General features: G+C 38.7%; 1 protein-coding gene across 12 annotated transcripts in view; it reads left to right on the top strand.

Annotated features, from left to right (window-relative positions):
- SYNRG (synergin gamma) overlaps positions 1-25912 on the top strand; it is an 87486-nt gene that overhangs the window by 33377 nt on the left and 28197 nt on the right. For 11 of the 12 annotated variants that reach the window (XM_024757731.1, XM_024757727.1, XM_024757737.1 and 8 more), the window contains 8 exons: positions 585-818; positions 1778-1855; positions 3980-4176; positions 4804-5052; positions 6311-6441; positions 13768-13886; positions 14023-14085; positions 19045-19992. In XM_024757731.1, the coding sequence (XP_024613499.1) occupies positions 585-818; positions 1778-1855; positions 3980-4176; positions 4804-5052; positions 6311-6441; positions 13768-13886; positions 14023-14085; positions 19045-19992 (2019 nt within the window). The remainder of the gene's footprint in view (positions 1-584; positions 819-1777; positions 1856-3979; positions 4177-4803; positions 5053-6310; positions 6442-13767; positions 13887-14022; positions 14086-19044; positions 19993-25912) is intronic. The other variant, XM_024757738.1, reaches the window with a different exon arrangement.

The raw sequence follows: 25912 nt of genomic DNA, 5'->3' as shown, positions 1-25912 counted from the left end.
AAATCACCACCATCATTTTCTTAAGAGTAATGAGCCAGGGAAAGCAGCTTTAGAAAGTGCTTTCAGTGATAAAGCACGCTGGGGTCAGAAGCCCAGGTTCTCCATTTACTACCAGTTTGTCCCTGGACAAATCTTTAAACATTTCTATACCTCAGTTTTATCACTTATGGGGGCGGGAGGCAGTTACTGTGTCTTGAGGCACAGAATAGTGCTGAGAGGAATCTTAGCAGACATGTACTCATCTACACGTTCTCGGTTGACAGATGAAGAAATAGGCGATAGTTAGTAGAAGTGTCTGTATCTTGTATAGGTCACCAAATTTCTAAGGTAGTACACCTTCCACTATACCATTCTACCTCCTGTCTCACAGAATTCCTGAGAATCAAAGTAGATAATGATGTTTAAGTTCTCTAAAATTGCTAAAGTGTCTCAAGCCCTAGACAAATGTGTGGACTTGAATTGTTTCAAAATTTATATTATATGTGGCAGGGCCTTCCCTTTAGAATTTGGGGGGTGGAGATGGATGGTTGAAAAATTAGAAGCTTGCAGTTATATACAAATAATCCTTCATGCTGTTTGTTTAGGCCCTTCCTTGGAGGAGAAGCTCCTAGTATCTTGTGATATAAGTACATCGGGGCAGGAACAAATTAAATTAAATACTTCTGAAGTTGGGCACAAAGCCCTAGGCCCAGGTTCCAGTAAGAACCATCCCAGTTTAACGGCCAATAACGGGGGTGCTGTAGATGGACGTGTAAGTGGTACCACTACCGCAGAGGCAGAAAAGACTTCAGACCAAAACCTGTCCATTGAGGAGAGTGGTGAGCTCATGAAATATTCAGCGAAAAGTTCATTTAACCAAATGTTGCTCAAATGCTAACACCTTAGGCCTTAATCTTAAAATGAATGCTGCTTGATTTTGCTAATCAAAATTTTGCTTAAAATATATTTAATGCATTCCTTTCTCTAATTAACCCCTACAATTTTGCTCTGAATTCTTTAAACACGCTGTTATTCCTTTTAAAAAAATTTCGATAACCAGTTTTTTTAATCGGAATCATTTCTGATTTAAAATTTCTTCTCCTTTTATTTTATAAAAAACTTCTTCCCCCTCAAACTTTCTGTTCTTCTATAAGGTTGAAAAGTTAAAATTTAACTGGAAAAGTCACCAATGAGAATATAGTTTTGCTTCTCTGAAATTAATCGTACACACTGCTGCCTAAATTAGATCCACATTTTTGTAAACTCAACTTGCAGAGATGAATTACAATGTGGGCAGCCCAGGAGGCAAACTTTTGGAGGCTATTTTACAGGACAAAGTGAAAAACAAAAATTTTAAACAAAAATGCTATACAACTAAGGCAGCAGTGTCATATTCAGGATTTAAAAAAATCAGACTTTGCAAAGAAGTGTTATTAAAAGCTGCAAGTGAAGCTTGGGCATTTTTTCTTTTGTTTTGCATATGTAATCTTTAAACCATCATCTCTCATGTTTTTGTCTTTAAATTGTAATATATGTGACTGGCATCAAGCCTCATATGATCCAGAATATTGATTTTGTACATCTTAGGGGTATTTTTTTGTTTGTTTATTTTTAGTTTACACCTTAGGACATAGGTGTACAAGAGTTGCTTAGAAACCAAATTTTAGTTGTATTGGTGACTTTTTTTTTTTTAGTGTCTCCAGTGCTCTTCTTATAAAAAAAAACATGACACAGTGTGATTTCCCCATCTGCTACATGGACCAGTATATACATTAGATAATGTTCTTTAACTTCTTAGGTGTGGGAGTATTTCCCTCACAGGATCCTGTTCAGCCCAGAATGCCTCCTTGGATATACAATGAAAGTTTGGTTCCAGGTAAAAAGAGCTTTTTTGTCCAAGATTCCTATCTGGATACTTTACTTTAAATGTTGTAAATGTAGTTATAAATATTTACTATTGTGGTTACAGAATATGCAGAAGGAATTGTAACTTTTTCTTATTTTTTCTAAAAGAGTACAGAAAATTAAATACATCTAGTGTTGAAGACTGCCTCATAAGGACTTCTCTCATGGTCCAGTGGTTAAGACTCCGTGCTTTCAATGTAGGGGGCCAGGGTTCGATCCCTGGTCAGGGAACTAGATCTCACAAGCTGCAGCTAAAAAAAAAAAGATCCCACATGCAGCAACTAAGACACGGCACAGCCAAATAAATAAATATTTTTTAAAAAAAGACTGTCTCATGTATGAAATAACTATATAAATGAAGAAGTGTTTTGCTGTAATGTTTTATTGACCATCATATACTTTTATATCTAAAAGCTTTTCTTAGATTTATTATGCTTTAAAAGACACTATCAAATATTTATTTCACAGATTATTAATAACATCAAGAATAGTACTAATATGTTTAGTAAAATTTTCTGAACCCTTGGTGATTCGTTTATATATTTAAAAAATATTCTTTGACTTTGTCAATATAAAACTATATGAAGTAAAAGACCAAGTGGCATCTTTTCCTACATTGGAAGATGTTGTTTACTTTTTTCTTTATGTATGTTATTAACTACTGAGCTAAAAAAATCACTGAAGTACACGTTTTGTGATGTATTCAATTGGTACAAGGGAATAGTGTATTTAAGCCATATTTGATGTGCATAGAATAATGACTATTACAATGGCATTATGTTAATCACAGTTAGTATATTGCAACTTGTTCAATTTGCTTTGCAAACCCCTTAAAAACTAAAGGTAACTTTGATCTTTAGCTCTCTTTGTTGGTCATAGACTTGATCTAGGTTGGTTCTGCACTTAATTTAAATAAAACTCATGCAAGATCCCTGTAGCTCAACTTTTTGGGGGAAAAAATTAGTAATGTCTGCTTTTCCTCAGAATCACATAATCACAAATTGAAAGGCTCATTTCCCAAAACCACAGGGGACTTCAGTTGTACATAAAGATAATTGATTTCCTCCCAACTGCCCGTTAGACAGATTGCATCTTTTCTTCTTCCTCTCTGTCTGCAAGCCAAACAAACAAAATCTAGATCTTGGTATATTTTGGGATTCTATCCCTTTTCTGCCAGCTTGTATTTCTTTCTCCCTTCTCCCTCCAAACATACACGGTACACATAATTTCCTAGCCAAAATATGTGTTCTTATGGTCAGCCTACTAACCTGTAATCCATATCTAAATGCTAGATGTAAAATTTTTGCTTTAAGCGTTTTTCTCTGTCTGCCTTAACCCTACTTTCATCCCCCAAACTCCTCTAACTAGGCTTGCCAGATTTAGCAAATAAGCATACAGAACATCCAGTTAAATTTGAATTTCAGAGAAACAGCAAATAGTTGTTTAGTATAAGTATACCCCATGCAATAATTGGCGTCCTGTATTTTATGTGGCAACCCTATCCCTAACAGCCTTTCCCACTTTGTCCTTTGGAAAGGCCATTTTATAGTGAAAAACTCCCCAACAGTCCCTTCCTTTTTTCAAACACTTTCCGCCATCTAACTGAAACCCTGTCTTTCTCTGAAGGCTGTGTTCCCAAAGCACCTTACCCAATAATGTTTCTGCTAATAGCCTCTAATTCACTGGGACAAGAGAAAGGTGATTGGTATAATTCTTGCTTCCCACTGCTATTTTCAAATTAGTCCCACCATCATTACTCTACAACTTCTTTTTTAAAGTCCAAAACATCTGCTTATACCACCTCCATTTATTGTTGTTCCTATCTACTAATGAATTATAAGACTTTCTCTTACCTTTAACCCCAAATCTTTGTCTGTAGGGCCAAACTCCAACCTCTCTTCTAAGCTCTAGACCCTAATTGTCTGCTGGATATTTCCACTTGAATATCTTTACAGCAGTTTAAACCCTTGATGTGGCTTCAGTTCTCTTAAAGCAGTTTGACTTAAGTTTATTCTTGTATAAGCAGCAATGACAACAAAAAAGATGAATCACTTGTAATATGTTTACATTTGTAATCTGGTCTTTCCTTTAATAGATGCATATAAGAAAATTTTAGAAACCACAATGACTCCGACTGGAATAGATACTGCTAAACTTTATCCCATCCTGATGTCATCTGGACTTCCCAGGGAAACTCTTGGACAGATATGGGCCTTAGCTAATCGAACCACACCTGGCAAACTTACTAAAGAAGAACTTTATACTGTTCTCGCCATGATAGCAGTAACACAGGTAGACATTGTTTCTAAGGTTAGGTCAAATTACTTTCCAATATAAACTGAGAGAATATGAATCCTTTTTTTCTACAACCTTGCAGAACTCCTTGGACATTAAAATTTAGATTATTTTCAGGATACAGTTCTTCAAAAATGTACATTTTATATGATGTGCATACTAGCAAAATATTCCTTTGTTTAAAGACTTGAATATATTAACATTCTCTGACCTAAGTGTAACCCTTCTGAACTTGAAAGTTAGTTAGTAATAGATGAGATGACTCTCTGTCCTTTGAGGTCCTTGTCTAAAACTCCTTAGATACAGATAAAGTATACTCGGTCTGGCAGCAGTTTTTCTCATATTACAAAATCATTGTAAACGATTTGATTGTAGTGAATTAACCAGACTTGTCAGAGTGAAAATGTAAGAATTGGTATGTGTTGGCCATTTCCTTGCTAAATATTAGATTCACATTAACCTCATAACTTATTTTCTTGTGTCAAATTCCTGAGTTTTGGGAGAGTCAGAGTGGAAACATACCAGGGCTACAGATTTTACAGTTAGGTCTCTCTTTGCCAGATTTGGGTTGTATGTGGTTTGCAATTTCCTAAAGTGTTTCCATTTTCCTCCTGTTCTACGTAGAGGGGTGTTCCTGCCATGAGTCCTGATGCTTTAAATCAGTTTCCAGCGGCTCCTGTTCCAACTTTAAGTGGCTTTCCTATGACTTTGCCTACTGCTGTGAGTCAGCCAACTGGGATGCCTTCAGGCCCTGCAGGCTCCATGCCCCTCACCCTCGGACAGCCAGTCATGGGCATTAATCTTGTTGGACCAGTCGGGGGAGCTGCAGCCCAGACTCCCAGTGGCTTCATGTCAACTTACCCTGCAAATCAGGTAAATGGAGAGGCTATGCAAAATGGAGAGGCTGTGCATATTCTGAGTTATCCCTGGAAAATGAATCCAGGCAACTTTTTTTTTTCCATGAATGCAGAAAAGGTGCTGGATTATGATGGACACTGGAGGTGAAAATTAAGCAGTATTAAAACAATACAACATTTAATTTTTCATTATTTAAAAAAAATTTTCTTAAGCCTTAAGATACTTGAATTTTGGCTAAAAGTTTATAGTTCTTTATCATATATGTCTTAAACCTCAGGCTTAATAAAGCTAATTATATCCTTAGGCTATGTTTTTTGAGGAAGCTGCTAAACCTGAAATTAAGATGCTTCAGTTTATTTTTCACTTCTTAGATTAGCAAAAAACGTTTTAAACATATATTCAGTGTCAGTAAAAATGTAGGGAAAAGGGTTTTTTGGTACAGCCTTTTTGGAAGGCATGTTTGGCAATAGCTATCAAAATTCTAAATGTTCGTGTCTTCTGACCCAGCAGTCACTCGATTAGGAGTCTCACAGAACTTAGTAAATCAAATTGGCAAAAATATACAAGGATATTTGTTGTAGCATTGTTTGTTAGAGTAAAAAATTAGGAATAGCTGCATATCCATCAGAAGAAGAAAGGTTAAATAAATTTTGGTTTAACTCTACAGTGGTAAACTATTAGATTATTAAAATGAATGCCGGTAGATGTACATGTACTGCATGAAAATATGTCCATGTTCTGTAATTACATTTTTTTTAAAGTGCAGAACAATATAATATAAGCTCGTTTTTCTATAAAACAAATGAACTGTTAACAGTGTTAACAGTGCTCACTTCCTAAGCATGGGATTAGGAGTCCGTATTCACGGTTTCCTTTATACACGTATGTGATGAGTTAAAACAAACTTGTATCACTTCTGTAATTTACAGACATGATTAAAATGTTTTATAAAGATGGCAGTTTCTCAGTAATCCATTAAATGTGATTCAGCTATTTTAAAATTATATAAATTAACTGTTTAAACCAGTCTTCTACCGTTTGTACAAGAGAGCATTTTAAAATATTAGGCAGCATTCCTGCCTTAAGCACTTGAGTTGCTGTTTTTGTCTAAAGGGTGTTCTTCTAAAATTAGGTGTTTGTACTTAAATGGGAAGAGTTAAAAAGTAGTTTTTGGAAAAAAAAAAAAGTAGTCTTTGAGGTTGACAGTTGAAGATTTGTTCTTTACCATTTTATCATAAGACGTTTTCTATTTCAACGTCCTCTGTAAACCTAGGTTGTCAAACCAGAAGAAGATGACTTCCAGGATTTTCAAGATGCTTCCAAGTCAGGATCCCTTGATGATTCATTCAGTGATTTCCAAGAGTTGCCTGCTTCTTCAAAATCAAATTCTCAGCACGGAAACAGGTAGAAAAGAGTTTAATATAGTTAACACTGTATTTAATAATTGAGAAAGAGGCCATCCACAATGAGAAGCCTAAGTATAAATAAGAGAATTAAGACTCCTTACTCTCATGCTTTCTTGGTTATTCCTAGTGTATTCCTACTTTCACTCTTCAAACTTCCTTCCCCTTTGTCCACCTTAAACTTCAGCTTCTACCATTTCCTCCCAGTACGCACCTGCTTAACAATATTTCTTTTTGCTTGTGCTAAACCTGATTTATTACAGCTGAGTGCACCTGTGCCACGCATGACTTCATGTTCTTATATTAGATCCAGGTCTTCAACTGCTGAAAAGCTTTTTAGGCAGGGGCACATAATTTGACATTTTGCAATATAACATACTATTGCTTTTCCACAGAAATCATCATTTAGAAATCTAAATATGATTATTTATCCATGTTGCTCTTCTGTTTGAGATCAGTGGCTTTTAGGCCTTCAGGTTTCTGTTTGTTTGTTTGTTTGCTTGCATAGACAGTTGCATAAACATTTTTCTAATGTTTTAACTTTTAGGTACAGTAAGTGATTCAGTATGTTGTCAACACCTTTCCATTATTTTTTTTAACATTTTTATTGGAGTATAATTGCTTTACAATAGTGTGTTAGTTTCTGCTTTATAACAAAGTGAATCAGTTATACATATACATATGTCCCCATATCTCTTCCCTCTTGCGTCTCCCTCCCTCCCACCCTCCCTATCCCATCCTTCTAGCTGGTCACAAAGCACCGAGCTGATCTCCCTGTGCTATGCGACTGCTTCCCACTAGCTATTTGTTCTTCTTTCTCTAATTGCTTTAGCTGTAAGGTTAGGTTGTTTATTTGAGGTGTTTCTTGTTTCTTAAGGTAGGATTGTATTGCTATAAACTTCCCTCTTAGAAGTTCTTTTGCTGCATCCCATAGGTTTTGGGTTGTCGTGTTTTCATTTTCGTTTGTTTCTAGGTATTTTTTGATTCTTCTTTGATTTCTTCAGTGATCTCTTGGTTATTAAGTAGTGTATTGTTTAGCCTCCATGTGTTTGTATTGTTTACAGATTTTTTCCTGTAATTGATACCTAGTCTCATAGCGTGGTCAGAAAAGATACTTGATACGATTTCAATTTTCTTAAATTTACCAAGGCTTGATTTGTGACCCAAGATATGATCTATCCTAGAGACTGTTCCATGAGCACTTGAGAAAAAAGTGTATTCTGTTGTTTTTGGATGGAATGTCCTGTAAATATCAATTAAGTCCATGTTGTTTAATGTATCATTTAAAGCTGTGTTTCCTTATTTATCTTCATTTTGGGTGATCTGTCCATTGGTGAAAGTGGCATGTTAAAGTCCCCTACAATGATTGTGTTACTGTCAATTTCCCCTTTTATGGCTGTTAGTATTTGCCTTATGTACTGAGGTGTTCCTATGTTGGGTGCATAAATATTTACAATTGTTCTGTCGTCTTCTTGGATTGATCCCTTGATCATTATGTAGTGTCCTTCTTTGTCTATTGTATCAGCACCAAGAGCCTTTCATCCACATGGCTCAGAATAAAAGGGAGAAAAAAAGAAAGAAAGAAAGAAAAAGATAAAATAAAGTTATTAAAATAAAAAACAAAAAATAATTATTAAAACAAATTTTTTTAAGTAATTAAAAAAGAAAGAAAGAACAACCAAACGAAAAAACAAATCCACCAATGTTAACAAGCGCTGAAAAGTATACTAAAACACAAAGAAAATGTACAGACAGAACCCTAGGACATATGGTAAAAGCAGAGCTATACAGACAAAATCACACACAGAAGCATACACATACACACTCACAAAAAGAGAAAAAGGGAAAAAAATATATATCCTTGCTCCCAAAGTCCACCTCCTCAATTTGGGATGATTCCTTGTCTATTCAGGTATTCCACAGATGCAGGTACATCAAGTTGATTGTGGAGCTTTAATCCGCTGCTTCTGAGGCTGTTGGGAGATATTTCCCTTCCTCTTTGTTCTCACAGCTCCCGGGGCTCAGTTTTGGATTTGGCCCCGCCTCTGCATGTAGGTCACCTGCGGGCATCTGTTCTTTGCTCAGACAGGACGGGGTTAAAGGAGCAGCTGATTCGGGGGCTCTGGCTCACTCAGGCCAGCGGGAGGGAGGGGTACGGACGCGGGAGCCTGCAGCGGCAGAGGCCGGCGTGATGTTGCACCAGCCTGAGGCACGCCGTGTGTTCTCCTGGCGAAGTTGTTCCTGGATCACAGGACCCTGGCAGTGGAGCTGCACAGGCTCCTGGGAGGGAAGGTGTGGAGAATCACCTGTGCTTGCACACAGGCTTCTTGGTGGCCGCAGCAGCAGCCTTAGCATCTCATGCCCGTCTCTGGGGTCCGCGCTAATAGCCGCAGCTCGCGCCCGTCTCTGGAGCTCCTTTAAGCGGCATTCTGAATCCCCTCTCCTCGCGCACTGCGAAACAGAGGGAAGAAAGCCTCTTGCCTCTTCGACAGCTCCAGACCGTTTCCCGGACTCCCTCCCGGCTAGCTGTGGCCACTAGTCCCTCCAGGCTGTGTTCACGCAGTCAACCCCAGTCCTCTCCAGGCGATCTGACCTCCGAAGCCAGAGCCTCAGCTCCCAGCCCCTGCCTGCCCCGGCAGGTGAGTGGACAAGTTTCTCAGGCTGGTGAGTGCCGGTTGGCACCGATCCTCTGTGCGGGAATCTCTCCGCTTTGCCCTCCGCACCCCTGTAGCTGCGCTCTCCTCCATGGCTCCGAAGCTTCCCCCCTCCGCCACTGCCCGTCTCCACCAGTGGAGGGGCTTCCTAGTATGTGGAAACCTTTCCTCCTTCACAGCTCCCTCCCACTGGTGCAGGTCCTGTCCATATTCTTTTGTCTCTGTTTTTTCTTTTTTCTTTTGCCCTACGCAGGTACGTGGGGGAGTTTCTTGCCTTTTGGGAGGGCTGAGGTCTTCTGCCAGTGTTCAGTAGGTGTTCTGTAGGGGTTGTTCCACGTGTAGATGTATTTCTGATGTATCTGTGGGGAGGAAGGTGTTCTCCACGTCTTACTCTTCTGCCGTCTTGAAGCTCCTATCTCCATCTTTTTTTTTTTTTTTGCCGTATGTGGGCCTCTCACTGTTGTGGCCTCTCCTGTTGCGGAGCACAGGCTCTGGATGCGCAGGCTCAGCGGCCATGGCTCACGGGCCCAGCTGCTCCGCGGCGTGTGGGATCTTCCCAGACTGGGGCACGAACTCGTGTCCCCTGCATCGGCAGTTGGACTCTCAGCCACTGCACCACCAGGGAAGCCCCATCATTTTTAAGAAGTACTTAGTAGATACTTCTTCCACTGAGTAGAGCACATGAGGCTTTGAGTAAGCAATGTGAATGTTTTTGGTTGCTTTTAGAACTTGTTTTTGTCAGGGTACATATTCTGTTTCTCTTATGTTCTTATTTGTGCAGTTTCATTCATCTTTTGTATTTTAACCAATTGATTATTTCTTAGTCAACACTTCCTGCAGACACTGTAAGAAGAACTAAGGGATAGGCATTATAGAGAATTAGAAATTAGGAAAAGAATTATTCTCCTGATTTTAAGAATACATCAAACACTTAAAAATGACACATAGAAGAGACATACGAGGGGTGTGACTGTAAAGTACTGGGAGTTCCGAGCCTGCTGTACCAGCACACACACGTATTAACCTGATAGACACATAATAGTTCTTTCTCATGTCTCTTCCTCTGCACAAATTGATATGTTCTACTGCTATCTAGAACATATCTGAATGACCCAAGTCATCTCAAATTACCTCCATAAAATGATTCATTGTTTTCCTGCTCAAAGCTAAATAAGAATTTGTTAGAGCACCATATCCAGTCACCTAATCAGAAACATGCTGTTTTTGTCTCTTTTCTCTCTCCTTTACCGCCATCAACTCTGTCAGCTCTGCTTGGCATGGGAAAAGGCCATGTGTGATCTGGCTCCTGCCAACCCTCTTGACTGTTGCCATTTCTCCACAGCTTACCTCCAGCCACACGTAAACCGCCAAACTGACCATGCTCTTTCAAGCTTCTGGCCTTTTCCATTCTGTTTTCTTCAATCTGAAATTCTCTCTATAGTTAATTCTAGTTCCATGTCGAAAATTGGTTCATTATAGGAAGTGTTTACTAACTCCACTCCATCAGTCCCCACCTGTAAGATGAGTTAAGGGCTTCTTCTTCTCTACTGCCATGGTAGCCTGTGAACATCTGTGCCGTAATTGCCATTACTGGTTTACCTGACTGTTCCCCTCACTAGGCTGTAAGTACCTGAAGACAGTATTTCATGTGTCTGTATGTAGTACTTAACCTGTAATATGTAATTAATAAAGGTTTGTTGGATGAATATATTGTAGTATGAAGGTTACAAACCAAATTTAACAAATTGATGGTTCATTCCTCAGGGAGAAAACTTTCAGCAGATGAAATTAAAATTTGGGCATAGAAAGTTTTAAGATGGTGGCCAGACCTGAGATATATGGGGTATTAGCAATTTTGTGTGGCATTATCTCCACCCAGTAGTTTACTTTCATATACAGCCATACTTTGCAGATTTTTCTTCTTCAGTTCTGGCTTGACTACTTCTGTGCTTCTCTTGCATGAAAACGTTTTGTTCATGTCTAAGAATCCACACTCGTCGTTTCTTTATTCATTCAGAAACATTTACATAGCATCTCCTGTGTGCCTGACACTGGGGTAGGCACTAGAAATACAGAAGCAAAAAGCACAGTTTCTGCTCTAAAGATTGTTAGTTTTATCTGGGTATTTATATTATCTAATAAAACTCTCTTAGAATTGCTCCTTCAGTGGTGAGTTTGTGTGTTCATGTATAATGAATTCCCTAGTTTATGATGATCTGTATTCCATATTGTGAGTTATTTTAAAAGGATATTTGTTAAATCATGATATAAATAGGTAGGACCACTTTGAGCAGTATTTTTAAGCAAAAATGGACATTATTTTTTTGAGAAGATGAAAAGGCAAGTAAGGTGTTAAAATGGGCTGGAGCCAAGAGTATTGTTAGTCTGAAAAAATGACACTAGTTAAGGGCAGGCACCAGTTATGGGATGCCTTATGATTTGTGACATCTGTAAAGCATTTTAGAAATAAGTGGCATGGTGAAAGTGATTTTTGCTACTAGGTATGGGATAAATGCAGCTTCCATGGTAATCCTGTTGTGAGGTTATGAGAGTTACCCTGGGTTTAGAGTTACAGATACTGAAAAGTATGTATCTGAGAAATTGGTTGGACTCGGTGTTGAACTGGATGTCAAAGTCAAAGGAGGAATAGCACTTGAGCTGGCATGAAAGGGCATCTGGAAGGGAGCAACATCATTCATTTATCCATTCGGAAAATACTTACCGTGTGCCAGGCACCGGGGAGCCTCGTATAATAAACAAAGCGGTCATGGGGCGCTGACGATAGAATAGTTCAAAAAGGATTAAGGCGTAGGAGTTTTGAGTTGGTTTATTTTCTTTGCTTTTTAAATGGATGTATTTAGCAGGTTGAGCAACTAAGTAAAGTCACCTACCGCAGCCACGTGAAGTAACTGTAAAACACAAATGATACACTAGAGAAAAAGCAAAGCACTTTTTTGTGGCCAAATTCTCTAAAGTCTCATCTTTCAGTAGAATGCAGGTTCTTAAATTTTAAAGCAGTATCCCTCTCTCACTGAGTACCTTTCGTTAGTATTAAACAGTAGAAATAACCATTTGCATGTTTGGAACAGATAACTACTTTATATAACTGGCATAAACACTTTCATGGTGATTACAGTTTTTTTTAATAAAAACTTTAAGGAAAGAACTGGAATGAATTCTTCCTTTGTAATATGCATAAAATTGTAGTCTGAGTCATAGCGTTTTTTGAATGGAATTTTATTTTGTTGACTTCACTCAGCAGTACTACATTACTCTGAAGATCCTCTGGTTTTTTTCCAATTCTGAATATAATTTTTAAATTAATAATATTCAAATAAATGTCATATTTAGTGGAAGATTTTACCATGGACTTTAAAGGGCCATAGCTAACGTTGGCGATCATGAAAAAACAAATAGATCATTCAACTTTGTGGTTTTTTCCTAAGACATTAATTACCTTTATTCCTGTGTAACATTCTGTTCAGTGTGTTGTAGTTTAATTACTTATGGAACTTTTAGAAATCCACCTATACTGTATAAACAGTGACCTATTTGTCCAGATCAAATATGTAGCAGCTGTTTGGTATTGGTGTGAAATTATTAATATTTGATAGCACTAAGTCCTCCAGGCACTCTAGACGCCCATTAGCATGCACGTGCAAGAGCAGGGTTTTTACCTTGCTTGTAGGCCACTGATAAGATTTAAATGACTGTAGAAAATTTTTGCTCCAGGGCAAAGAACTCAATAGAAATCCATTTATATAATTGTGTATATGGTACTGAATGACACAAACTAGTAGTGGAATGTAATCATTCATATGTAAAGGTGGTTCTTCCAGGGAGCTGCCTGGGTCTGATAAGGGGGAAAAAAAAAGGCAGTGCTTTTATAGTATGTGCTTAAGCCGCCCAAGAATTACCCACACAGATACTACTCATTACACTATTTTTCCATCCAGCAGGGAAATGTGTCCACAGGCAAAAGTATCTTTATCTAATTTTGAAGTGATTGTTGTTTTGCTGCAAAGATAGCTTCTGGAACTGCTGATGTGATCCTCGTAAAAATGCAAATTGTATTAACTCTACTGCTGCTTATCAGATGTGGGAACTTCTGCCACTAAGCAATGCAGTGTGATCAAAAGAAGGACAATTTACATCTTGGCTTGAACAGCATTTCATAAATAGATTTTTATCTTAACTATTCCACCTCTGCATTCTGAACCCATCTTAGAGAATAATTTATATTAAGGTTAACATAATTTACTTTAAAATATTGGGTATACGTACTTGGAGCAGTTCACTTTCACAGTTTTATGGACCTAAATTTAAAATTACAGGAAGTCATCATTCTATAATAATCTATTTCTAATGCCATTCCAGTGGTTCTTATGGCTTAAAGATGATTAGATAGATGGTCAGCGTGGATCTGACTCCTTTTCACATAATCAAGAAAAGAATTATTGCTTGAGTGTTGTTTCAATATATGTTTTTTCAAGGAAAAGGATGTTGTTTTTTGTCATTTGTGGTGTACCTATATAGTTTCTAACTTTTAAAGCAGGGAGCCATGAGTTTTAACTAGGTTATCTGTGTGCCATTTTAACTCTAAGTTCTTCCTTGATGACAAGGTAAGGAGGCAATGTTCTGGTTATTAAGAAATATTTCTTTTTCCCTTTTAGTGCCCCTTCTTTGTTGATGCCACTTCCTGGAACTAAAGGATCAGCTTCAGTGGATAAATATGCTGTGTTTAAAGGAATTGCAGCTGACAAGTCCTCTGAAAATACTGTTCCATTTGGAGGTAAAAACAGTTCATAAACTCATGAACCTATGAATGTAAATTTTTGTTTTTAGTGGTGACCTTTTACGGTGAATGTCCTTGAGCTGTGATCTTAAGGTTCCTAAACCTTAATTGGGCTTCTGTCTTTTCATCATAGAGCCTGGTGATAAATATAGTGCTTTCCGAGAGCTTGAACAGACAGCAGAGAGTAAATCTTTAGGTAAGTTTTTGTTTCCTTAAATGGATAAATTATTTCCATTTTTAATAAGAGATTTTTATGGTTCTTTCAGTAGCATCCCAAACATTCTTTTATTTTACTGTGTCGTTGTTTTTGTTTCGTTTTGTAGCTCTGGAAATTACGAGAAATAAAAATGTGGTTCAGTTATTAGATAATAAAATAACTGATAATTTAGAAAAATTATTTTCTAATATTTAGGGCAAACCCCAAATCAATGCAATTTCCTTTGAAGATAGTGCATTTCCTTTCACTGGAAGCCTTCAAGCCAAGTTAGACTCCTGTGACCAATTCCGGTTATTTTAACGCTCAAAACAAGACTTGAGCTGTTGGCAGTGCCGCAATCTGTGGATTGTGCAAAAGGCAGCAACCAGTCTTTTACATCTCAAGATTTTCAAACTTGGCTGTAATTTAATGAGTAGAAGTGAGAGGGCTTTGTGTGCCTGTGTGGTTCCTATCTCTGATAGAAGGGCTTAAATAGAGTAGAAGGGAATGTAGAATGATAATTTGAGAGCCATATATGTAAAGTCATACTTGTGGCTAAATCCTACTGGAAACCTGATGTGTAGGATTCAGATAATCCATAGGTCAAATGATGTCCTTCAAAGCTTAACCACGCATGCTGTGAAATTTTTATCCTCTACTGAGGAGTTCCTCCTGGAAACAACACCACATTCTACCTCTCTGTATTGGACAATCAAATTTGGAACATCCTTCCACAATCATTTGTTCTAACCCTTTTCTCCGAGCAATGGGGAGGACGTGTGGAGGTGGGGGGAAATTACAGGAAAGGTAAGGTGTATGTGTGAAAGTTAAAATAGAAAGTGTACTGCTTAAATATCTGTAGAAATATTCAATCTTTTTTTTTCTTTTCTTTTTTATTTTTTTTGCGGTCCGCGGGCCTCTCACTGCTGTGGCCTCTCCCGTTGCGGAGCACAGGCTCCAGATGTGCAGGCTCAGCGGCCATGGCTCACGGGCCCAGCCGCTCCGCGGCATGTGGGATCTTCCCGGACCGGGGCATGAACCCGCGTCCCCTGCATCGGCAGGCGGACTCTCAACCACTGCGCCACCAGGGAAGCCCAGAAATAGTCAATCTTTTACAGCTCTTAGGTTCTAGAAATGTTTCCTTGTGTTTCATTCAAGCCTTTAGGATGTAATAACTTTCTTCCTCAGTGCCTGTATTAGGTACTATGAGTACAAAAATAAACCCCAGAGGAACTTCTGGTTTGTTAATTTGGCATTTACTCCTAGCAATGCTTTTATCAACTCTTGGGCCAAGGCAAGTTTGGAGTAAAGAGCATGGTTTAATATCAGGGTTCTTTATATACTCTGGTATTAGTGATCGTATGATATGTATGTTATTCCTGGGAAACACCATGGTGCCACCAAAATGTAAGCAGCACATCTTAGCCCTGCTTTTGCAGTAGTTTATGAACAGAATCCCAGATGGTTGTTGGCATTGTTGTGTTCTTGCTTTCATTCCTGTCTTACCTTTAAGGCTTTCCAGGGAGAGATGCCAACTTTGTTCATTTTAGGAGAATATATTTTTTTCTACTCTCATTAAAAATACAGGGCTTCCCTGGTGGCACAGTGGTTAAGAATCCGCCTGCCAATGCAGGGGACATAGGTTCGAGCCCTGGTCCAGGAAGATCCCACATGCCGCAAAGCAGCTACGCCTATGCACCACAACTACTGAGCCCGCATGCCACAGCTACTGAAGCCCACATGCCTAGAGCCCGTGCTCCACAACAAGAGAAGCCACCGCAGTGAGAAGCCCGTGCACTGCTTCGAAGAGTAGCCCCCACTCACTGCAACTAGAGAAAGCCCACGCAGCAACGAAGACCCAACGCAGCCAAAAATAAATAAATTAATTAATTTAAAACTTTAAAAAAGTGGACTGAAAAGCTACCCATGAAGTCGTATGCTTAATGTACCTCCTGATAAGCAATCTTCCAGTGTCTGCAACTAATTTATTTGCCCGAAAAGCCCCTGTGTTTTTGAACATGTAAACCCACCCATTTTTATTTCTTTTTAACCCTTTCACCCAGGTTACATTTCTAATGGAAACGTTTACAATTCATCAGTAAGTTTAGTTTGCTGTGGTGATTTCCTTTATAAAATAACAAAGCAAAACTTGTCAGTTTCACAGATATTTTAAAGGAGCACATCAAAAATTTAGGCTGTGACAAAATTGACTGCTTATTACCTTTTTATTTACACAAATAATACAAATATTATCAGTGATGTACTTGCCTAAAATTCTAGGGCGATTTTTAAAGTTTTACATCTGCTTCTGTCACTTTGTGAAATTGACTTTAGTTTTATTAGTGGTATGTATAAAAACATAAAATACAGAAATTCTGAATGCTGTTCTTCTCTTTCTAAAATTTCCCTAATATTAAATAGATTTCTCTGTGTTGATAAATTATGCTGGTGAATTTGTTAAGTAGCTCAAATTAGGGGGAAAATAAGCTTCCATTATTTTCCATGCTTTTTTCTTTCTTTTTTTTTTTCTTTTTTTTTTATAAATTTATTTTTAATTTTATTTATTTTTGGCTTTGTTGGGTCTTCATTGCTTCAGGTGGTCTTTCTCTAGTTCCGGCGAGCAGGACCTACTCGTTGTTGCTGTGCACTGACTTCTCATTGCAGTGGCTTCTCTTGTTGCAGAGCACGTGCTCTAGGCACGCAGGCTCAGTAGTTGTGGTTTGTGAGCTCTAGATCGCAGGCTCAGTAGTTGTGGCACACGGGCCCAGTTGCTCCGCGGTATGTGGGATCTTCCCAGACCAGGGCTCAAACCCGTGTCCCCTGCACTGGCAGGCAGATTCTTAACCACTGTGCCACCAAGGAAGCCCCCATGCTTTTTTCATATGATGTATCAAAGTATATATCATGTTATAAGCACAAGCCTGCATTATTTAAGTGACAATTTGCAGAATTATATTTTGGTTTTACACACATTTTTATAGTTCATATGCTTCTATATCTCATTTTTAGGGAAAAGTAGAATTTTAAAAAATGGATGAAGAAATTAAAGCTTGTATTTTAATTTATAACTCTCCAGAAATGGCATTCATATTTTTAAATAATAAGTGATGTTAGTATAGCTATATTTATATTTGGTTTATCTCTGGTTTTCATTATCTGGTATAACCTAGTGGATTTTGTGGAAGACCTTCAGGCACTATGCAAAAACGGAGATCATCTGTGTCCTAACCTTATGCCTATGAGTGATAAAATTATTGTGATAATAAAGAATAGAAACCCTATTAAGAACCATGGGCCCAGATTTTTATCAGTATCTAACTGCATCTATTTAATTATTTATGAGAAATACCTTAGTACCTATTTTCTCTAACTAAAAAAATAATTTAAAAAATGCTGTCAGTAACCCCATCCTCAGAGTAGCACAATATAAACTAAAGTTTAAATCCGATCCTCAAAATTTTTTTAAAAACTTATTTATTATTTATTTTTGGCTGTGTTGGGTCTTCATTGCTGCACGTGGGTTTTCTCTAGTTGTGGCGAGCAGGGGCTACTCTTCGTTGCGGTGCGCAGGCTTCTCATTGCGGTGGCTTCTCTTGTTGCGGAGCACGGGCTCTAGGTGCACGGGCTTCAGTAGTTGTGGCATGTGGGCTCAGTAGTTGTAGCACACGGGCCTAGTTGCTCCGTGGCATGTGGGATCTTCCTGGACCAGGGCTTGAACCTGTGTCCCTGCATTAGCAGGCGTATTCTTAACCACTGCACCACGAGGGAAGCCCCCTCAAAATTTTTAATAATGGAATTGGTGTTCAAATCCCTTTGGATTGTAATAAATAAGTGCTGATTGGTACAGTGACATTGCTGATTTCAAGAAGAGCCCAAGTACTCATGGATTTTTTGGGTAAGATTCAGCTTATTTGTTGGAAAGTGTGGGGGGAACTACTTTATAATGTGCCCTTAGCAAGAATGCTTTGCAAATAAGCAGATGCCTTTTCAGAATTTTTCATCAAATCCCTTCAAATTAATGCCTCAATATACTTGAGCAAAACCACATAGTATCTAACCATAAGCCTAAGTGCCTAGCTGAGCAGAGTCTTGTACATCCTAAATACTAGATTCAGGATTTTTCGTAATACTTCATTGGTACCTGTGATATTTTTTTTCTGATTGATTACCATGTAACACATTTTATCTTTGAAGGGCCACTGTGTGTTTTAATATGCCTCTCTTCAGGAACCTCCAGCGCCTATTTCCTTTTTTTCTTTTTAATTTATTTATTTAATTTATTTATTTTTGGCTGCGTTGGGTCTTCGTTGCTGAGCACAGGCTTTCCCTAGTTGCAGCGAGCAGGGGCTACTCTTCGTTGCGGTGCAAGTGCTTCTCATTGTAGTGGCTTCTCTTTGTTGCAGAGCACAGGCTCTAGGTGCATGGGCTTCAGCAGTTGTGATGTGCAGGCTCAGCAGTTGTGGCGAACAGGCTTAGAGCGCAGCCTCAGTAGTTGTGGCAAACGGACTTAGTTGCTCTGCGGCATGTAGGATCTTCCCAGACCAGGGCTCAAACCCGTGTCCCCTGCGTTGGCAGGCGGATTCTTAACCACTGTCCAGCGCCTGTTTCTTATTCTCCTGGATGCTTGGCTGGCTAGCAATAGTGAGAAAACATCCTTGGAGCAATGCTTTTGGACAGCTGAAGGCTCTGGCACAGACATATCATGTCACATATCATATCACACTGAAATGAGCAAATGAAAATCGTGTGATACGTGTGCTCAGTTTGATTTTTATTTATTTCCCTATCACTAGCCTTCAGTGTGGAAACAAAAGGGACATTGGGTAGGGATATTATTAAACTATGGTTAAATAATGTGAAGCCAGTGAGGGAAAGGTCTGTAATATGCTTGTACTTTAATATGGATCATGGGATTTAGGCTCAGCATTCTTTTGTATTTGGTTGTGTTTTTTCTTGCAGGAGAAAACTTTGCAGAGTTCAGATCTGCGGGAAATGATGATGGTTTCACCGATTTTAAAACCGCCGATAGTATCTCACCACTAGAGCCACCAGCAAAAGACAAACCTTTTCCAGCAGCCTTCCCCTCAGGAGCTATCCAACAGAAACCACAAACACAAGTGAAAAATCCTCTGAACTTAGCAGACCTAGATATGTTTTCCTCAGTTACTTGCAGCAGCGAGAAACCATTGTCCTTTTCAGCTGCATTCAGCGCATCAAAATCTGTTTCCTCACGACCCCAGCTCACGGGATCTGTGGCACCCATGACGACATTGGCGTCAACTAAAACTTCTAGTTTGGCTGATGATTTTGGAGAATTCAACCTCTTTGGGGAATATTCTAGTCCAGCATCTGTTGGGGAGCAGGACGACTTTGCAGATTTTATGGCTTTCAGTAATAGTTCTATTTTATCTGAGCAAAAGGCAGATGACAAATATGAGGCCCTTAAAGAGGAAAGTAGTCCGGTTCCTCTAAGCAGCAGCGTGGGCAGCACAGTGAAGAACGGACAGAACTCTGCCGCTGCGTCTACCAAATACGATGTCTTCAGACAGCTCTCTCTGGAAGGATCGGGACTAGGTGTTGACGAGCTGAAAGATAACACTCCTTCAGGAAAGAGCGATGATGATTTCGCTGACTTCCACTCCAGTAAATTTTCTTCCATGAGCTCGGACAAATCCGTGGGAGAGAAAGCAGTGGCTTTCAGACACACCAAAGAAGACTCTGCTTCGGTGAAGTCCTTGGATCTCCCTTCCATTGGTGGCAGCAGTGCTGGCAAGGAGGACTCTGAAGATGCACTCTCTGTTCAGTTTGACATGAAACTGGCTGATGTGGGAGGAGATCTTAAGCATGTCATGTCTGATAGCTCTTTGGATTTACCAACAGTTAGTGGCCAGCATCCGCCTGCTGCAGGTGAGGAATTGGTGAGATTGCTCTGGTGATGGTGATATAGACTTCAAAGATGGTTCTGTGGGTGTTGATTGACAGAAGAGGAAGGCTCTGGCTCTTAACCCTTATGAATGTCTAATAATTAACCTCTTCATTGCCAGTCCCCTTAAAGCAGTGTTGAATTGGATTCTATGGATACTTGGATATGTGGATACCATGAATGCAATGAAACTTAGATTGGATAGCTAAGATATTTTTACGTTTGAAATCTAACACCAACTTGGTGTCTGAGGCACATTAAAATCCACTGCTGAATGAGCCACACATTGCCAGAAATTTTATAAAGACTTTTGCAGTGTCAGTAATGTTCCTCCATTTCTGTGAGTGAAGTCAATGTTTCCTTCTCCTTTTTTCTTCTCTTGGGTATATTTGGCAGCTGCCAGTAGAGTATTCTGTTTGGTTTATAGAAACCGACTCTTGTTAGACCAAGAAAGTAACAATGTCTAGCCAGTTATACTGCAGTTTTGCCACATCCCTATAAGAGAAGAGGGCAAGAGCTTGTATCTGGATGCCCTGTGTGCCAGGGTCTGGCAAGGAGGAGGGCAGGAGTTGTTAGTGGAATTGAGGTACGGTTTTCAGTCTTAACGCTATTACTGGGAGTAGTAAATTGTAACACAACTGTAGATGGTAGATAGGGTAACTACTAACTTTCTCATAAAATGTTTGAAAACATCTTAGAAGAGAGCCCTCTTTAAATTCCATATGGATTTACATGTAGCAGTTGATTCTCTAGTCCAAATTCCTGTCAGAAAAACTAGATTCCCAAGTGTCCTAGTTTTTATTTTGTTTTGTTCTTTGATATGTATATAGAAAGATAAACCTATTTTGTGGCCTTTAATAATGAGAAATATCTCAGCATTACTGTATTATTCCAGAAAATGCATTATGCGTACGAAGGGTTCATTGTCGTTTAACTAGAGAGGGACACATAAGACACTCCCAAGTTTACAGATTCAGGAAGAAATAGTAAAGTATGGCGGCTTTTGCATATATCAATTTGGTAAGTCAGAAAACAAAATTGCATCCATCCTTTGGCTATTGAGATGTTAGAGGTCTTCTTAAACAGGGTGCTGAATTGGGAGCAAGGTATAGGAGGAGTGACGTGTTCCACAGGCTACTTGCCAAGTGCAGTGGGCTGTCTGCAGGGCTCCTTGTGCCCCTGACTGTCTACTTCTTTTTCTAATGTACCCTTCTTCAAATGTTTTCCTTTTTTTTTTTTTTTTTGCCGCTGTTTGTTTGCTAGAGTGATTTTGTTTATTTTTTTTGTATGAGCTGCTTGAGCTACAGCAGTTGGTTGCAAAGTGCTCCATTTTCTGAACAATAATATTGGCTTTTTATTTTAAAATCTCATAACACGTATACTAGCCTTCTGGGCTCTGAAGTTATTAATTAGAAGCTATTTTTCTGAAAGTGAATCTATATTCTTTCACAGTGCCAAACTAGATTTCTTTGTGAGACGAGTCTAATCTGCGTTTGGGAGGGTGTCTTTTCTTTTTTTTTTTTTTTTTCCGTTTGGGGAGGGGAGATTGGTTTCGTGACTGAGCTTGTTCTGATTGACCTGTTAAAATAATCTTCTGTGCTCATGTCCTTTTATGTATGTTTGGAACATTCCCAGCTTGGAACCTGTAACGTTCAAGCCAAGTTTCTTCAGTTTGAGGATATTCTTAAAAGAGGATTGTTCCCTCCTTTTGATCTGTAAACCTCCTGTCCGAAAGGAGCAGTATCCCTTTAGAGTGGTTGTTAAAAGGGGTTGACGTCTGACCAATGAGCTATATCGTTCTTGAGCAAAACTGCTGCGTGAATGTATTGAAGAGGGTAAATGGCAGGGACTTCTCCAGTGCAACTTGGTTTTTCTTTATCCTCATGTTGACGCACAGTATCTCTTGCTCTCTTAGTTTGAGGGTTAAGGGTGCTTTTTGTTGGAGAAATAAGAAGTGGGCTGATGAAGAGAGAATAAAGCGTAGTAGATTATCAGCTCTGGACCTTAATCCCGTTTAGAAACCCTAACTCGACTCTGAAGGGGATACTGTCTCTTTTAACTCTTGCTGTAATTCTTTGTATGGAAGGTAGATAACACTAATAACATTGCCTGATTTCTCTGCGTATTACTACATTTAACCCTTGGAGCCCTTGCTGCATATAATTTCAACTAGGCTGCTTTTGTCCCCCTCTAAATTGAATCTCTCAGCACTAAAGCCTCTTGATGTGCACTCATTAAGATCATCTGGTTTCGTTGGCAGCAAGAGCTGCCCCTCATTTGTGACACTCTCAAAGGGTTAGCAAGGCTTCTGTAGCTACCTGCCTACCTACCTACCTGTAAAGTGGCTCTTCTTTGACATTGAAAATCTTTGTATTTTAATCAGCGCTTTATTATTATTTTTTTGGCTGCTTTTCTGATGTCTTTTTTTCAATTTAGACATTTTCTGTGTGAATGTGCCTTTTCAAACTTGCTTTGGTATATTCCTCTGCAAATACCGATCTGCATGCTTATTCTGATGACTTTTTTCCCAGCTCTTCTGTACCACTCTCTTTTGTGATCTGTAAGTCTTAACGTTAATAAATAATTCTTTCACACATTTTGAAAGTGTGGGGATGTGTGTAATTTGTACTTTTCCAGGATTAGACCAAAGAAATACCTGGTCAGTATCAAGTTTAAACCCTCCTGTGGTTAGAGGGCTTTTTCCCTTTTATTTTGTTTCTTCAAACACCTTTCTCCTAAGAAAGTTATTGGTACATTTTAGCCTTTTCCCCTTATAATTCCACGGATATAAATTTTTAACATGGCACTGGATTACAATGTGAGTTAAAACGTTTTAAAAGATAAGTGTAAACCTTACATTACTTTACGTAATGGAAATTTTATTCCTTACTTCTAGTGAAGATATTGCTTAGTAAACATCACAGAGCCTGTCTCCACTAGGAATTATACTGTGACGAGAAGGGGAAGACCTAAGAGTTTAGTGTTGGGGAAAGGGCCATATCTGTTAATAACTAGGTATATATAAATTTAATTTAAAATAAATTACCGAATGGTATTGAGATGAACTTCTGAGCAGAGTAAGTGTAAACTGAATTCAGATTGATAATCTCTGTAATGAAAAGTGTTTATTGTTAATACCAGGGAGTCTCCAGGACTGAATTTGATTTGAGTTTGAAGTTGGGCACTCCGTCCACTAATCGTAGAGCATGTTGTCTTTCCAGCTTCAGAATGTAGTATGAAGCCACCCTTGGTCTTTTTTAACTTAGTCCGTAAAGCAAGTTCTTAGCTCTTTTCATTTTTAAGAAAACAATTTTAGAAAGACCCATAAAAGTTAGCTGCAAGACTAGACCAAATTTGGAAATTTTTTTCCATTTTAGAGTATAATAATAGTGAAAATTTTTTTTATATATATTTTTTTTTTTTTTGCGGTACGCAGGCCTCTCACTGTCGTGGTCTCTCCCGTTGTGGAGCACAGGCTCCAGACGCGCAGGCTCAGCGGCCATGGCTCACGGGCCCAGCCACTCCGTGGCATGTGGGATCTTCCTGGACCAGGGCACGAACCCGTGTCCCCTGCATCAGCAGGCGGACTCTCAACCACTGCGCCACCAGGGAAGCCCTTTCCTTATATTTTGACGCTTTGGTTCTTTGTTCTTTTTAAAAGTTTGAGTCAGAAAGGAAATTAAACCGTTGAAGGTGAGGATTTTGAATAGGATTCCTGAGAGATTACTTACAGTATCTGAACTATGCCATTTGAGAAAAAAGAAAAGTTGCATATTGGGATTTAGATTAACACTAAGAAAAGCTGGGTCTGCCATTCAAAATACCGTGTTTTCCAGAGCATAATTCTTTAGAAAGTGAATAATACTTGGTTTGCGAAACCTTGTATAATCATACTGTGTTTTAATTATGATGTGTATTAACTAATTTGGAAGAAAGAGATTTTGGTGTAGCCTCCATCTAGTGAAAATATCAGTTGCCTTTCTTTTAGAATGTTCTGGTGCCGGTCTCATGATGGCTTTGGCTAAGGAATTCCTCTGTCAGTGGAATTATTTAGTGCTATATTGGTCCATCTGGGACTGCTTTATTTTAACTCCTTTCTGCATTTAAGCAGGCTCCAGAAAATGAATATACCTGTGCATAAAACATAATCACATTCACAAATTGAGCAATTAATGTTTCCAGAGTAATATTACTTTTTAGGGAGGAAGTTTTGATAATACATATAACAATACAAACTTTCAGTAAAGACTTGAAGGCTGTATTCTGTAAGTTCCAACAAATCAAAAAACACCATTTTGTTTACCCCAGTGCCAAGTAAAGTGAGATGTGGTTAGTGCCTGACTTCACACATCAGTGCCTGAGAAATTATACAAATGTATTTATATCTTACAGTCACTCTATTTTTCACATTAAAATCCCTGCTGATTTTTAAAAGTAGCTAATGAACATGAAGGGGATTCTGGCAATATCAAAGAAGCTGGGCTAAATCCTAAAATAACTCAAAGAATCAAACCAATTTAATATTTAAAGAGCTGTTTCCAGCTTTGTTTTTCCATCAGTTGAATGCTTTTCATAGGTTGTTTTGGAAAATGTTGGCCCATTAGCTATATAGGGTCATATGCATAGTATGGTCTTCTGGGTGCTCCCCTCTCCCTTGCATGGTCACAAGGCTCTAGTTGTAATTGCCATCTTCTGTGCTCATTTGATTTTTTTCTGTGGGATTTTTAATGATGACCATGTCCCACTGTATGTCTTGGCACCATTCTGTGGCCTTCCAGCCTCCTCTGGACTGAAAATATCCACAGGATTGCCACTTTTCTTTATTGAACTTAGAGCACTGACCTGGAAACCCGCAGGTGCTTACTGATAGCCTGACAACATTTAAACTGTAGATTTATATGAGTAATACACATGAAGAATGGGAGGTTTCTATGCAGATTAGGAAACACTGGAAGGCGATTATACAGCACCATTTTATGGCCTGTCATTTTTACACTGTGATCACTTTCATTCCTGTTTTCTTCACCAACACCTGTCAGGGTGTTTGATACTTAGAGGACACAGTCGGGCCAGGTTCTGTAGTTAATAGAGAATGTAAATGTGACTGACTTCAGAAGGTAGAATAAGGCCAGGAATGGAAAGAAGTTTAAGTGTATAAATATTTCATGATTTGCTTTGGTCAAACGGAGTTTGGATTAAATCAGTATTGGAAATTAAAAGCTGTTTATTCCTTAGGCCAATGAACAGTTTAATTGCTATATAAAACACTAGGGAACAGTGGAATTTGCACATGTATCTCTTTTCTTTTTCTAAACGCCTTTCTCAAAAGCCAGTGACTCTTAATCACCTGGGCACATATGCTTACGGCTTTAGAAAAGATCCATGGGAATCGGTATGGCCTTCTGTGTCCTGTAGCAGCAGCTCACATTCTTTGTTCCAAGAAATACCTTGTTTTCACGTACAACATCCACGCAGAAGGGACGTGAATAGAGGTTATGGAAGAGACTGATACGGTTACTTGCCAGTGTAAGCAAGAAATCCATGTCTTAATTTGAGACCCATGATGGAAAACAGATTGTATAGTTTATTCCTTTGGCCTTAGTAACAGGACATTGCTGACTGCAAACAAGTACATATATTAAAGCACACAATTTGGCGCACTATCTGTGTGCAATTGCGGTTCAACCTAGCACAGCCTAAGAGTTTTCCAGTAGAATCAGAAGTACAGCAGTGATCCTCTGTTCCTTTTATTGCATTCATTCTGTTTTCTTTTCCTTTTTCTCTTGCAATTTTCAGAATTCAGCTATCAAATTGAAAACCCACCTACAGTAATTTCAGTGATTGCAAAATAAAATGTGGGTTATTCCGTATTATTTTTTCCATCACTCATGTTGTGGCTCTTAT

The sequence above is a fragment of the Neophocaena asiaeorientalis genome, unplaced genomic scaffold (assembly GCF_003031525.2).
Source record: "Neophocaena asiaeorientalis asiaeorientalis breed wild unplaced genomic scaffold, Neophocaena_asiaeorientalis_V1.1 scaffold327, whole genome shotgun sequence".
NCBI classification, from domain to species: Eukaryota; Metazoa; Chordata; class Mammalia; order Artiodactyla; family Phocoenidae; genus Neophocaena; species Neophocaena asiaeorientalis.
This window is presented reverse-complemented; position numbering and strand designations above follow the sequence as displayed.